Source organism: Microcebus murinus, chromosome 18, assembly GCF_040939455.1.
Source record: "Microcebus murinus isolate Inina chromosome 18, M.murinus_Inina_mat1.0, whole genome shotgun sequence".
Lineage (NCBI taxonomy): Eukaryota > Metazoa > Chordata > Mammalia > Primates > Cheirogaleidae > Microcebus > Microcebus murinus.
Genome location: NC_134121.1, coordinates 40,189,970 through 40,205,691, shown reverse-complemented (window position 1 = coordinate 40,205,691; position 15,722 = coordinate 40,189,970). Strand labels below are relative to the sequence as shown.

The following is a 15,722-nucleotide window of genomic DNA, read 5'->3' as shown; positions in this document are numbered from 1 at the left end:
CACCTTACATATAAGGAAACTACCATTGTACTTTTTACTGGTCCTACAAAGATTTAGAACCAGTTCAAGGCCACACAGTCTGTGTAGTGATGGGCATTGTGTTCAGGTCGTCTAACTCCAGGGCTTGTATCTGTGACCATAACTTTTTCCTTGATAATATCTTTGCTAAAATTATCTTTAAACAAGTTGTTAAGAGACATTTCAACAACGCCAAAAAGGTCCTCAACATATTCAACGGCTTTCTTTTGCTTACAGACTAGTTGCATGATCCTTCTTTGGATTTGTTTTGGCGAGTGCAATTCGAGTTGCTGGAACCTCTGGAGTCCGGTTTTCGCTCTGATAATCAATTTACGGCTTTATGAATCTAAGTTGGAGTCTCCTTGATAGCTCCTCTGGGGAACGGCAACCTACGGGGTTCAAATGCAGGCTTTCTCGGGACTTAGGCTCCAGGAATATGGGCGTTTCCCCCACCCCTTAACTTCGACAGCCGGTGGCTTTCTGAGAAAGGGAACGATACTGACAACCTCAAACCTCTCTGCTCCCAGGGCAGACTGCAGACCTTTAATGGTGCTCCCTGGGCTCTGATTGGCTGCACCTCACGATGGTGGGCGGGACGCGGCCCTGGATTGGACGTCGGAACCCATTTGCCACTCCTTACACAGCACCCGCATCCACCTTCCAGCGCCCCAAGTGAGTTGAGGAGGGGGAATCCGGACTCCAGCCTGCGGCTGGGGCGGGAACCGCCACTGAGAGCCGGGACCTACAGGGGTGGGGCGTCGCGGGCACCCGGGATTTGCGTGTCGGGAGCTATCTCCCATAATGCACCGGGGCACCGGCGACTCACCCGGAAGGAGAAGCCGGGATTCTGGCTATATGGTGGGGCGCGGGCGGTGTTGCTGTGGGGAGCTGGTGCTGCTCTCAGGTGAGGGGTCGTGGGCGGGGCCCCAGGCAGTGGGTGCTGCTCCCAGGTGAGGAGGAGCGGGCTTGAGAGTCAGTAGTGGTACTTGGGATGGTGGTCTCGCTTTACATTCTGGGGAAGGGGCTGTCTCACCATCCGGGATGAAGGCGGGAGCTTTGGGATCCAAAAAGGGAAACCTAGCTTTTCCCTTTTACTTTGAAAATATAAGGTATCTTTCTTTCCTACTTCTCAAGCTTAACCGGGAAAGAAACAGGAGTATGTGGCCTTTTTGCTCCTAGTTCGTTAAGAATGGAGGGGGAGTGGCCATAGTGAAAATCTGGGCACATGTACCCACACGACTGAGACTAGGGGACAATGGCAAGTATTTTATGCGGACACAGGAGACATGCGCTAGATTGTGGTTGCTTTTGTTACTTACATTCCAAGTGGAAGGAGGAGCAGGTTTCAGATGGACGAAAAGATGGAATATAACAGGTTAAGATCATACAGCTTAGTCAGACAGGGGAGCTTCCTTTAGCACCTGTGAGTATTTAGGAAGGAGGGCTTTTTGAGTTGCCATCTACCATCTGGCACCAAGGGCTCAAGAATGAATAAGAAGGCCAGGAGTCTCGGCTCAGTCTGCTTTTATTACACGATTTATTTTTATTTATTTATTTTTTTTTGAGACAGAGTTTCGCTTTGTTGCCTAGGCTAGAGTGAGTGCCATGGCGTCAGCCTACCTCACAGCAACCTCAAACTCCTGGGCTCAAGCGATCCTTCTGTCTCAGCCTCCCAAGTAGCTGGGACTACAGGCATGAGCCACCATGCCCGGCTAATTTTTTCTATATATATTAGTTGGCCAATTAGTTTCTTTCTATTTATAGTAGAGACGGGGTCTCGCTCTTGCTCAGGCTGGTTTTGAACTCCTGACCTCGAGCAATCCACCCGCCTCGGCCTCCCAGAGAGCTAGGATTACAGGCGTGAGCCACCGCGCCCGGCCTGATTTATTTATTTATTTATTTATTTATTTTTTTGAGACAGAGTCTCACTTTGTTGCCCGGGCTAGAGTGAGTGCCGTGGCGTCAGCCTAGCTCACAGCAACCTCAATCTCCTGGGCTCGAGTGATCCTTCTGCCTCAGCCTCCCGGGTAGCTGGGACTACAGGCATGCGCCACCATGCCCGGCTAATTTTTTATATATATATTAGTTAGCCAATTAATTCCTTTCTATTTATAGTAGAGACGGGGTCTCGCTCGGGCTGGTTTTGAACTCCTGACCTTGAGCAATCCGCCCGCCTCGGCCTCCCAAGAGCTAGGATTACAGGCGTGAGCCACAGCGCCCGGCCCTGATTTATTTTTTTTAACCTGTCTCTTGAAGTAGTTTAAATGGGAGAGCAAATAGGCTAAAGCCTCGAATTGCTACCTTGAATTGTTAAGACATTGGAAAACTTTACGATGAATCTTCATTGTAAACTGCAAACCACCGGGGTCTTACCAGAGCTGTTGGTGCTGGTAGAGGTGGAGTAAGTAAAGGAAACTTCAGATGTGATTGAAAAGGGCCCAGGGACAGGGCATGGTGGCTCACGCTGGTAATCCTAGCACTTTGGGAGGCCAAGGCAGGCAGATCGCTCAAGGTCAGGAGTTCGAAACCAGCCTGAGCAAGAGCGAGACCCTTTCTCTACTATAAATAGAAAGAAATTAATTGGCCAACTAATATATATAGAAAAAAAAATTAGCCGAGCATGGTGGCACATGCCCGGCTACTCTGGAGGCTGAGGCAGGAAGATCCCTTGAGCCCAGGAGTTTGAGGTTGCTGTGAGCTAGGCTGATGCCACGGCATTCACTCTAGCCTGGACAACAAAGTGAGACTCTGTCTCGAAAAGAAAAGAAAAGAAAAGGGCCCAGGAAATGTAGTTAGCACTGAGTAAGTTGCATAACTAGCTGAGAGGGTCACTGATTCTATCATTATTTGGATGACACACAGACCTACCTCCCAGATCATAGAGTTGAAATTAAGAACTTCTTGCTTCTCCTCCAAAGGCAGAACTGAGCTTCATGTTCTGTGGAGGAAGCCCATTGAGAGTAGTGGTTGCTAGAAGTGATTACTTGGAATGTAGGTTATTGTACTTGTTCCATTGTTTTTATGGAAAGTTACAACTGAAACTTTCTCTTGGTGTCCTTTAAACTTAGACTTAAGTATATAGCATTTTGGAGGTCTTGTTTTCTTGTTTTTTTGAGACGGAGTCTCACTTTGTTGCCCGGACTAGAGTGCCATGGCATCAGCCTAGCTCACAGCAACCTCAAACTCCTGGGCTCAGGTGATCCTTCTGCCTCAGCCTCCCTAGCAGCTGGGACTACAGGCGTGCGCCACCATGCCCGGCTAATTTTTTATATATATTTTCAGTTGGCCAATTAATTTCTTTCTTTTTTTAGTAGAGATGTGGTCTCGCTCTTGTTCAGGCTGCTCTCGAACTCCTGACCTTGAGAGATCCTCCCGCCTTGGCCTCCCAGAGTGCTAGAATTACAGGCGTGAGCCACCGCCCCCCCCACACCCGTCTTGGGTTTTTTTTAAGCCAGTTTATAGTTTTTTATACAGTTTTTTTTTTTAAGCCAGTTTATTTGTTTCTAAGTGGTACTGGCCCCAAAGGAGAGAACTTCCTCATGGAGGTAGTGCAGGGCCCTATACAAACTCTTCTAGAGACCAAGGGTATGATGATCATTTAGTTACTGAATTATGGTCTTGAATTTGGCAAACCTTTCAAGATACAGGCGAGTGTGAGGTCCACTCAGTGTGGAGGACCATGATTTCCTTGTCATCATCTTTCCTATTGTTACTTTTGTGAAAGGACACTTTGGATTATTTAACCCTTTCCTTTGCTGGCAATTTACCATATGCCTGAAAAGAGAAGAGAAAAAAATGTTTTTTAATCCAAGGAGATTAATTGTTCACAGCAAGTTGTTCTGCTCTTTTTGGTCACAGGCATTTGACTGCTTACATGTGGAATGTTATACATGGGTTGTTATGGAATTGGAATTTTCTACCTTTCAGTTCAAGACCCCTCGGATTTAGTGACTGCATCAGATGAAAAATCAGATTGTCAGCAAGAACACTGTTTAGGATGGTATTGAAATCACAAAACCTTGGGTTTGCTCAACAGTGTAACCCAATTTTGTCATAGACCATGTAGCTTTGTCTCTGCATGCAGTGTCTGTCTGTGGAGAGACCTTCTGGTATATTGGAAAGAATTGGAAAAGCTGTTTGCTCTGCTAATTTCATTGTGTAAATGAGTTCCCCTTCTTTTGAAACGTTAGCCTTGTGTTAGCAAAACATAAAATAGAAGGAAACTCATTACACACTCTTCTAATGGTAAGGCAGAACTAATAAGAGAATGTATTTAAAATTAATTGTGGGACTGTAAAAATGAACGGGTATGTGAATAGGCATGGGGGGAGGAGAAGGAGAGCTTAGAGATAGTCTTGTTTTCCCAGGAGCCAGCCTGGATCATTTGTTGGCAGTACATATTGGCTGAAGTCAGTTTTCATTTCAAGGTAAATTGGAAAGGGAAATTAAACCTTATTGTTTCGCTCTTAAGAGAGGGGAAAGGGGTGTAGGCGGCAGCCATGGTGGATGCTATTGGAGTAGTTCTAGAAGTAACAAGATTAGTGTTGTATTTTAACAGAAGGTGACATCATGGGCCCCTTTGGACTTGAGTAACCCTGTGCTTCAGCCTTCATGGTCCCCTTGTTGGAGTGGGCGATGTTGCTATACATGTAAACTGCCACACGAGGGTGGGGGGGAATCAGGGGTTGAGGCTTTAATGAATCTTTACAAAGGAGCAGAATGCATCCTGAGTCAACCTGTGCAGCTGTGGGGTGCTTGGGCAGAGGTACAAACCGGATGGCATGTCAAGAGAGGAAATGATTAAGAACTATTGGCTCAGGTTCCAGAGAATGCATTGGATAAGGGAAGGTCCCAACTGGGCTACTCATTCAGGTGCTCCCTGGAGTTCTCCAGCTCTATGATTCACCTTGGGAAGGTGACTGGTTGTTAGCAAGAGAGAAAGACACAGGAGCACTGTGTTTGTTGGTGGGGACTTGGTTGTCTCTAAACAGCCAGGAGGGGGCACTGTTAGGCCCATTTTCAAAGCTGTGATCTGAGTGCCCTCCAGACACTGCTATGTTTGCAGTCCTCAAAGGCAAGAGTTTTATAACTGAACCTTCCTGTTCTGGCTTCCTGAGACAACTCTCTGCAGACCCTAACATGCTTTGGGTAGAGGTGACCTAGTTGAGGGTCCTGGCAGTGGTCTGAGAAGGGAGGCAAATCCTCCAGGGCTTTTAGTCTGGCACTGAGCTAATGTGGGGTCTCACTCTTTCATACAAGCCAGAGTACAGTGGCATGATCATAGTTCACTGCAGCCTTGAACTCCTGGGCTCAAGCGATCCTCCTGCCTCAGCCTCCCAAGTAGCTGGGACTACAGGCATATGCCACTATACCTGGTTAATTTTATTTTTAGTAGAGTCAGAGTCTTGCTATGTTGCCCAGGCTGCTCTCAAACTCTTGGCCTCAAGTGATTCTCCCTCCTTGGCCTCTCAAAGTGTTGGGTTTACAGGTGTGAGAATAGAGGCATACTAACCATAATTTTTGCTATGTCCTCTGTCACTCACCAGATGTTTTCTTCCAATGGGCTTTTGGTGTAGGATGTCGGAGAACCAAGAACAGGAGGTAAGAATGTGGTCTCCAGGAAATAGGTGGGTAAAAATTGGAGAGAGTATTTATGAGATGGGAAGATGCAGAGATACAAATTATTGCTCAATAGTGTTCTTCTTATAGTAATACCTTACGTAATACTTAAAATAAAGCCATGAGAAGGAAATTAACAGCAAAGGCATTCCTGGGAAATGAGGTTCCATTATGACTAGCATTTTCATTGGTTGGAATATACTGGAATGTAAGCTTCACGAGGGCAAGGATATTTGTCTCTTACTCATGTTTAATCTCCAGTGCCTAGAACAGTACCTGACACATAGTGTGGGCTCAATAAATATTTGTTGAATTGAATGAATGGACAAATGATGAAAGTTGGTGCTGAGTGGAAAAATTGGGCAACCTGTATTGTCAAAGCTGCCTTGCTATGTGTGTGGCTGAGCTGAAGCTGAAGAAGCATTTCTTACCTACAGGAGGTGATCACGGTGCGAGTTCAGGACCCCCGAGTGCAGAATGAGGGCTCTTGGAATTCTTATGTGGATTATAAAATATTCCTCCATGTGAGTGCATCAGGCTTCTGTATTGGGGTCAACACTCCCCAGGACTGAGGGCTTGTGCTTTGTGGGTGTTTCCAGCGGGCCCAAGACAGAAGACTTAGAAGAAAAGGAGGGAGGAGAGGAAAGAGAGCTTGAGGTGTGCTTGTGAGTTGCTTTCAAGCTTGCTGTGGTTGGGGGCCCTGATCAGGACTGTGACCTGGTTCACCAGTGAGAGTGATGAGGGGGAGCTCATGTGAACTTGATCTTTTCCCACTAAACCCTTTTTATGTACTTCCTCCTATAGACCAACAGCAAGGCCTTTACTGCCAAGACTTCCTGTGTTCGGCGTCGCTACCGTGAGTTCGTGTGGCTGAGAAAGCAGTTACAGAGAAACGCTGGTTTGGTGTGAGTTTGCTCTTCCTTCTCAGGTCTGAGACTGGCTTTTTTTTTTTTTTTTTTTAAGACAGTCTCACTTTGTTGCCCAGGCTGGAGTGAGTGCTGTGGCGTCAGCCTGGCTCATAGCAACCTCAATCTCCGGGGCTCAGCGATCCTACTGCCTCAGCCTCCCGAGTACCTAGGACTACAGGCATGCGCCACCATGCCCGGCTAATTTTTTGTATATATATTTTTAGTTGGTCAATTAATTTATTTCTATTTTTGGTAGAGACGGGGTCTCGCTCAGGCTGGTTTCGAACTCCTGACCTTGAGCAATCCTCCCGCCTCGGCCTCCCAAAGTGCTAGGATTACAGGCGTGAGCCAGCACGCCCGGCCTGAGACTGGCTTTTTAAGTGCTTACTTGATAACTGGAATTGACAATGAAGAGAACTTGCAATATGCCAAGCGCTAAGGAAGTTGTGAAATATATTCTTTTTTTTTTTTTTGAAATATATTCTTAAATCATGTTTTCAAATAAGTGAAAAAAAGTAAAAATAGAGTTCTCATTTCTGGTATTTAGACTTAACAAAACCATAAAAACATCAAAAATATTTTTCTTTTTTATATGCATATTGGTCTAGGGCTCAGTAGATATACTGGATATACTGGTAGCATTTTAAATGTGCTTATCATTGGTTATCAGAACATTTTAAGCATTTGGATTTATTTGACAGGTAGTGTTCCTGTCTACTTGACATGTAAAAATTGTGATTTTTTTTTTCCCTCTTTTTTTTTTTTTTTTATTGAGACAGAGTCTCACTTTGTTGCCCAGGCTAGAGTGAGTGCCGTGGCGTCAGCCTGGCTCACAGCAACCTCAATCTCCGGGGCTCAGCGATCCTTCTGCCTCAGCCTCCCGAGTAGCTGGGACTACAGGCATGTGCCACCATGCCCGGCTAATTTTTTTTTTTTTGTATATATATTTTTAGTTGGTCAATTACTTTCTTTCTATTTTTGGTAGAGACGGGGTCTCGTTCAGGCTGGTTTCGAACTCCTGACCTTGAGCAATCCGCCCGCCTCGGCCTCCCAAAGTGCTAGGATTACAGGCGTGAGCCACCGCGCCCGGCCTTTTTTTTTTTTTTTTTTTGAGACAGAGTCTCGCTTTGTTGCCCAGGCTAGAGTGAGTGCCATGGCGTCAGCCTAGCTCATAGCAACCTCAAACTCCTGGCTCAAGCAATCCTCCTGCCTCAGCCTCCCGAGTAGCTGGGACTACAGGCATTCGCCACCATGCCCGGCTTTTCCCTCTTTAGTACAGAGCTCCTTTTCCAGAGACATATGAGAGCCTTAGGAAAGGCAGTTATTGTTCACTTCTCACCCATACCCTCCAACTAAGTCCTAAAAGTAGAGAGAATTAGAACAGTAATTCTCCTATAGGATAGTCACTGAATGCTCTAGTGGTGATAGGTGGCCTGTTGAGTGACTGAGCCAGTTAGTTAACCTGGGGGACTGAGGAGGTTATTGTTGTGGCACAGGCAATAAGCCAGGCGAAACTCCCTCAGTTCTTCTGACAGATCCAGCATCCTTCATCCTGGCCTGTTGTTTTTTAAAAATGTGCTGTGCTTAAGAGAGGCTAGGGAGGTTTAAAGAGTTGGTTGGCTGGGTGTGGTGGCGTGCACCTATAGTCCCAGCTACTTGAGAGGCTGAGGCAGGAGGATCACTTGAGCCCAGGAGTTGAAGGCTGTAGTACACAATGATCACTTCTGTGAATAGCCACTGTACTCTAGCCTGGGCAACATAGTGTGACCCTGTCTCTTAAAATAAAAAAATAAAAAATGGATGATTTGGCTATAGCTCAACCACTTTTAGCAGATTCTAAGCATGTGTCCTGGTATTGGAATAGATAGTCTTAATTTACACACAAGGACCCAGCGTTCCCCACATCTAAATTTCTTTTTTAAAATAATAGTTGATGGTGGGAGTGGGCTTTATAAACAATATAGTATATCTGCATGGATTTTGGAGTAATAAACTTGGTTCAAATGCTAGCTTTGCTGCTTACTAGCTACGTGACAGTGGGAAATTTACTTCACCTCTGATCTAAAATGAGGACACTGATACCTTCCCATGGGGTTTTTGGGAGGATTAAATGAAATAATGTTTGTAAAACATTTAGCACAGTGCCTGACCCATATATGCAATTAGTTAATGTTAGCGTGCTCCTTATTTAAAGCTAATTGTATTGATTGGGCCTCTTTTCAGGGGATTTTTTTGATTAGGGGCTAGAATGACTGTCTTAGATGTGACACATATTTTGGATGTTACATTGTATGACTCCACAGGCCTGTACCTGAACTTCCTGGGAAGTCAACCTTCTTTGGCAGCTCAGATGAGTTCATTGAGAAGCGACGACAAGGTTTGCAGCACTTCCTTGAAAAGTGAGTGGACATGCCGGGCTAGCACTGTCCGCTGGGGGTGAAGACAAGGGTAGGGGAAGGTGCCAGGCAGGTTGGGGCTCCCTGCTCAGGGAGGCACATTAGTGGTAGGTGCCTTTCTTGCATCCTCATGCCTTCAGTGCTCCCTCAAGCCAGAAGCCCTTGAAAGGATGGGGATGAAGAGGTGATGCTCTGTGTTGTGCTACCTGTGTTTGCCCCAGGGTCCTGCAGAGCGTGGTTCTCCTGTCAGACAGCCAGTTGCACCTCTTCTTGCAAAGCCAGCTCTCGGTGCCCGAGATAGAGGCCTGTGTCCAGGGCCGAAGCTCCATGACTGTTTCTGATGCCATTCTTCACTATGCTATGTCAAACTGTGGCTGGGCCCAGGAAGAGAGGCAGAGCTCTTCTCATCTGGCTAAAGGAGACCAGCCTAAGAGGTAACTGAAGCACTTTTTTGAAACACAGGGGCTAGGATTGCTATAACCTGGGCCAGGAGGTCTCCATTTGTTAGGGAAAGTAATATCACAGCATTAATAGCCTTTCAGAAAGGCCTTGTTCTCTGTGTGTATGGTTCTCTATTGCAGGTGGGTCTGTGTTAGTCCACCACTGAGTAGCAGGGCTCCTATTAAAACCTTCTATTGAAAGAAGAGGAGAGTTTTATTTGTCCTGTTCTTTATTCCTCCCTTCACCCACCCCCATTTAAAATAATAGCTTTATTGACATATAATTCACTTGCCATAACATTTACCTTTTTAGTGTACAGTTCAATAGTTTTTAGTATATTCACATTTAGTATATGCACAGAATTGTATAACTATCAATCACCACAGTTAATTTTATCTTTTTTTTTTTTTGAGACAGAGTCTTGCTTTGTTGCCCTGGCTAGAGTGAGTGCCATGGCGTCAGCCTAGCTCACAGCAACCTCAAACTCCTGGGCTCAAGTGATCCTCCTGCCTCAGCCTCCCGATTTGCTGGGACTACAGGCTTGCACCACCATGCCTGGCTAATTTTTTCTATATATATATTAGTTGGCCAATTAATTTCTTTCTATTTATAGTAGAGATGGGGTCTCATTCTTGCTCAGGCTGGTTTTGAACTCCTGACCTTGAGCGATCCACCTGCCTTGGCCTCCCAGAGTGCTAGGATTACAGGCGTGAGCCACCACGCCCAGCCGACAGTTAATTTTAGAACATTCTCATCACCCCAGAAGAAACACTGTATCCATGAATAGTGACTCCACCTTCCCTCCTACCCTCCACACTGCTCCCCTCCCCGGCAAACCACTGGCAACTATCGGTATATTCTGTGCCTATGGATTTGCCTGTTATGGACATTTCACACAAATGGAGTCATATTGTATGTGGTCTTTTGTAACTGGTTTCTTTCACTTAGCCTGATGTTTTCAAGGTTCATCTTTGTTGTAGCATGCATCAATACTTCATTTCTTTTTATGGCCAAATAATATTCCATTTGTATGGCTATATAACAACATTTTGTTTATCCGTTCGCTTGCATTTGTTCATTTTTGTTTATCTGTTCATGCCCTTCTTTTCCCTTCCCACTCTTTTCCAGTTGCTGCTTTCTTCCAAGATCCAGTAGGAGGAGCTCTCCCTCACCACCACCCAGTGAAGCAAATGACCATTTAGAAGTGTGGGCTCCAGTTGTTGACTCTGAGGTTCCTTCCTTGGAAAGTCCTACTCTCCCAACCCTCTCTTTACCATCGTGCTGTGATTTTGCAAGACCTGATGAGGGAAGCTCCACTCCTCTGTCTGTGAGGAGGGCCACAGGAGGGGACCATGCTGTGCCTTTGGACCCTGGTCAGTTAGAAACAGTTTTGGAGAAGTGAGCTCTGAGTTCTGCTCCAATGCAGACAGAGAAGAAGCAGGCCAGGAGACTTACCCAGGTGGGACTGGGCACAGGGCAGGTGTAGGGGGAGGCTGGGCTGTGTTTTACAGTCGCCTTTGCTCAGGTTGGCTGCACAGAGGTTGATCATGATAGCCCCTCGTGCCTCCTCCATAAGAATAAACACTGTGCAGATGTTTGTCAGTTAAGCATAAGGCCCAGGGGCTGTTGATTTTGAACAGAAACTCATATTTACTCTCCTGGGAACTGAATTTCTTCAGATGATTTGTTTATAGGCCCAGGAGCACCTCAGGTGACTGGTTTTGGGGACCTGTAAGTGGCAGATTCTAAGCTGCTGTATTGAATATTGTCCCAACAGGAATGTTTATGTAGTTGTATTCTCATTTTGCCTGGCTCCTGTTTTAACCGTAGCCCCTAAAGCACTTTGTTTCTGGGAGGCTGGCCTCTTGCCTACCTCCTTGCATGGACAGGACAGTGAATATTTACTCTTCCACCTCCTTGCTTTTCCTCCACTGATACCACTGAATGGAACTGGTGCTGTGACTTCTGCCGCTGGGGTTTCTGGCCTCTCCCAAGACCTCAGCCTGGCTGAGTGGGGCCTGAGACCCATGTAACAGCTCGTGGCCATCCATGAGAAAGGAGTAGTTGGCCACAGCCCAAGGGAGAGGCAACAACTCGGGGGCCTTTGTTTTGGAAAGGCTGTCCGGGCTGACACAGTCTCTTCTAGTTATAAAGCAGCGACATGGCTATCTTTTCTGCAGGCTTAGAGTGGGCTCCTTTCATTTTTGAGTCCTTTTCTTCTCTTTTAGTAACAGTTCCCTGCCCCCAGGGTTTCAGCTGCCAGTGTCCCTGGGCTGTATTGCAGGGGGGCCGTCTGTTCAGTCCAGTAGGGCTCAAGGGCTTTGTTTCTGCCTAGAAGAGAGGGCTCTGGGGATGGAGATGAGGAACAACAAGCCCTCCTTCAGACAATGAGGCATTCTGCCCTCCTGCTGCCATTATTCCTCTTCACTGAGAGCCAGAGCTGGTGGAGCGGAGTGCCGCAGGCATTCTGTATTACTCTGCTCTTAGGTTCTTCTCTCACCCACTCCACCTTCCTATGGCCATCCTACCCTGTCTGTGGGCTCTTTTACTACCAGCCTATGCTGTGGGACTGTCATGGCATTTAGTTCAGAGTTGAGGGGCTTTGGCCTGAAATAAAATGCAAGTATTTAAGACTGTTGTTGCAATTTGTGTCTAACAAGGTGTAGCAGAGAAGGAGGGAGTAAGGGCTGGCAGTACTTTCATAAATCATGAATTTATCAGCGTGGAAATAATGGTTCAGAACTGTGCACTGCAGCTCTCCTGCATTGTGTGCGCAGCTCAAGTTCACCACTGGAGGAAGGATTGCCTTCCAAAGAGCCGGAATCCAGCTCTTCTCACAGTTCTGGGCATGAACCTTGTTAGTATAATTTACCTGATGCTGCTTCCGTGCTCGAAGCCTGTCTGAGGTGCCAGGTGCTGAAAGAGAAATAAAGTTTGTCAACTGGCAGATGCAAAGCCCTGGCTGGTATTCATCCCTTTTTCCTGCCCGCCTCCCTTGGGTCTCTCCTTTATATGATGCAGCAGAGCAAGGCGAGGATAGAAAACCTACAGAGGCAAATCCAAAATGTCAAAAGAAGTTCATTTAAAAGGGGAAAAAAGTCCATACACAACCCTCACAAAACCCGACAGATGCTAAGCTAATGGCATCCGCTCTGCCGATTGGTGGGGATGGCTCATGAATATTAATGAGTCCAATGCTCCAAATGGTGCAGCTGTGAACCCAGCTGTGCCTGAAGCTCTCTGATCTCCAAACTTCCAGACAGAGCCGGAGGTGGTCTGTGTCAATTCCCTACTCAGCCAAAAAAACAGCAAGCTGGGTTGGCCTTCTTCTGTTTGCTCCTTTTCTTCCTGGAGTTGGTGCTCAGCAGCTAGTTCTGCCAGCAGGCTAGGCTGCTGGGACAGCAGGAGCCATTCAAAGACATGGATGTGATTTTTCTGATTCCCAGCTTTCTTAATGATCCATTAGCAGCAGTGCATACAACAGCACCTCAGTTAATCTAAGGCTAGGCACCATCTCCTATCAGTCTCGCACTGAGTTGAGTATAAGCCGTGGAAGGAGATGTCCTAAGAAAGGAAGAGCTTTCCTAATAATATGGGCCTCAAGTTACCAGAAAAACAGCAAAGATGGGCCTTCCTCTCCATCCAGGCAGTGCCATATGCCCCTCTTATGTTTTGCACTGTCCCCGTGTATGTTCAGGTTTAGCCATCCTGGCTGGATGACCTCTGTATGAAAGGTGAGCTAGCTGGGAGGAGTAGCCCACTGTTTTGTAGAATTAGAATTTAGGTTTGAGTCAGATTCTGTGCCTGATTTAGTCACCTCTCTTCTGATGGCTACTTCCATGGCCCAAGTCTAGTCATCATTTCCTATTACCCAGGATAACTGATCCCAAGCTCCTGGGGGTTTTATCTGGTAGAAGGAAGTGTGTATGTTGGGGGTGGGTGATTAATACAAAAACAGTGTCATATGCATCATTTTAATTGAATCAGTGCCCAGTGAGGAGCGTAGGGCAAGTATTACACTCATTTTCTAGCTGAGGAAACTGAGCTGAGTGTGGTTTTTGAAAAAGCATGTTTTTAGATGTCAGTAGAATATATTCCTGTAAGAGGTACTTCCCAAGCTCTGTAAGACAATATTTTTTCCCCCCACAAACTTTAAAAAAATTAAACTTACCACTACATTCAAGGAAAAAAGTCTCCCTGTAGGGCTTTTCAGAGTTGTTCTCTGAAATCAAAGCTCATTCACAGTCTTAAGTTTTCTGACTACTAAGGCCTTAGATCCACACCACCGAGTCCTAGGCACCTTCTACCCTCTCTAGTAGCTTTGCTGGAGGTCATTATGACTGTAACAATCTGAGCATTAAGTTAGCTTCGTGTTTGTGAATTTGTTTGTATAACTCCCCTCTTGCTGAATTTTCTTAACACTCTAGGGGTGGGGTGGACAGTAGGCCCAAAGGATGCAAGGATGGGTTGCGGGTAGAAACGGGAATGGATCAGCTCCCAGTCTGCCTGACAGGCTGCAGGAGGATTAAATCAGAGACCAGAGTGGCATCTGTAGATTTATATATAAGCAGCCAGCAGAGACACAGCTGAAGCCAAGCAGATAACCACTATAGCTTGAGATAGCACTTTCTTAGTTAAGCCCGGGGTTGAGATCCTTAAACTGGAGGGGTGGGAGGGGACTTTCTGCCAGCAGGGAGTCAGTTCTGTAGAAGGCACATAGCCTGGCTCAGAGTAACTTTTCTTTGAACTATCGATGAATGTCCCCCTTCCTTTTCTCCTTACCCACTATACCTTTTTTCCTGAAAGTTTTCTCAACCCACTTTTTGTTTTGAGACAGAGTCTTGCTTTGTTGCCCAGGCTAGAGTGCTGTGACGTCACGTGTAGTTCACAGTAACCTCAACTCCTGAGCTCAAGAGGTCCTTCTGCCCCAGCCTCCTGAGTAGCTGGGATTACAGGCATGCACTACCATGCCCGGCTAATTTTTCCTACATATTTAGTTGTCCAGCTAATTTATTTCTATTTTTAGTAGAGACAGGGTCTTGCTCTTGCTCAGGCTGCTCTTGAACTCCTGAGCTCAAACAATCCTCCTGCCTCAGCCTCCTAGAGTGCTAGGATTACAGACGTGAGCCACTGTGCCTGGCCCCTCAACCCACTTTTGAAGCCTTCATCCATTCTTCTCTCTCATCTACTTCCTGCCCCAGTTCTTCTCTCTAAAGAGCTGTTTTGGGGACCTCTACAAAGACCAAGTGTACATTTGGCTTACCAACAGAGTGGTAGATGCAGTCAGCATCTTCTTAGAGAAACTCTTGTAGGGAAAAACATTTCCACCTTAGCCATGACTGGATTTGCAGCTGGAGACCTCAAATCTCAAGATATAATAGACAAGTTATAACAGACAAGTTACGCTCAAAAGGTTAACAAGAGCCACACTTTTTAGGAAACAGTACTCCTGACTCAGTAAGCAGAGTGAATAATTTTATTTCCCTTTGGTTCAGGGGAGATCTGGTCTACTACAAGCAAAGGAGGAGGAAAAAGAAAGGCAAAGGTACTTTCATGATCGTGAAAGGGGCACAGAAAATAAGCAGAGAGAGGTGGTGAAGCCAAAGTGAGAGTTAAGAGACTACTGGAAAGTCTTTAAGGTTTTTCCACTGGAAAGACAGGAGCACAAGATGCTTTTGTAATCTCTGGATTGTGGAAAGCCACTGGCCAAATTTCTTTTTCATGCATGGCAGTCAACTCCCTCCTTCCTGTCCTTCAGCCAAGCACTTTTTCTTTCATACCATCAGTTAAGAAGGGGCTAGCTTGACCGGGCGCAGTGGCTCACGCCTTTAATCCTAGCACTCTGGGAGGCCGAGGCAGGCGGATCGCTTGAAGTCAGGAGTTCGAAACCAGCCTGAGTAAGAGCGAGACCCTGTCTCTACTATAAATAGAAAGAAATTAATTGGCCAACTAATATATATAGAAAAAATTAGCCGGGCATGGTGGTGCATGCCTGTAGTCCCAGCTACTCGGGAAGCTGAGGCAGGAGGATTGCTTGAGCCCAGGAGTTTGAGGTTGCTGTGAGCTAGGCTGATGCCATGGCACTCACTCTAGCCTGGACAACAAAGCGAGACTCTGTCTCAAAAAAAAAAAAAAAAAAGGGGGGGGGCTAGCTTGTTCAGCTCCTTCCGTAAGTGCTCTAGCCCTGTGTATGTCCCTTCCCCTGGTGGCTGTGCTGGTATAGAAAGCCAGGCCCACCAGCAGCCAGACCCGGTCCTTCCTTCCAGCAGAAGGCCTAGAGTAGTGAGAGCCCAAGGCAGTTTGTCGGAGGCAAGGCAACCTGCCTGCTATAAGCTATGAG

The 15,722-nt window shown here is 46.4% G+C and overlaps 2 protein-coding genes across 7 annotated transcripts in view; both read left to right on the top strand.

The window, feature by feature from the left end:
- PNPO (pyridoxamine 5'-phosphate oxidase) overlaps positions 1-15,722 on the top strand; it is a 200,072-nt gene that overhangs the window by 145,084 nt on the left and 39,266 nt on the right. The window lies entirely within an intron of this gene.
- Positions 636-12,013, top strand: SNX11 (sorting nexin 11). 6 transcript variants are annotated; one of them, XM_012766017.2, is made up of 8 exons: positions 793-922; positions 4,386-4,445; positions 5,565-5,619; positions 6,075-6,161; positions 6,442-6,542; positions 8,849-8,944; positions 9,163-9,375; positions 10,511-12,013. In XM_012766017.2, the coding sequence occupies exons 3-8, from the start codon at positions 5,578-5,580 to the stop codon at positions 10,782-10,784; spliced, it is 813 nt and encodes a 270-aa protein (XP_012621471.1). In that variant the 5' UTR covers positions 793-922; positions 4,386-4,445; positions 5,565-5,577; the 3' UTR covers positions 10,785-12,013. The 6 variants fall into 6 exon arrangements, with proteins under 6 accessions (XP_012621474.1, XP_075850620.1, XP_012621471.1 ...); XM_012766020.3 differs by lacking the exons at positions 793-922; positions 4,386-4,445 and adding an exon at positions 636-690; XM_075994507.1 differs by lacking the exon at positions 6,075-6,161.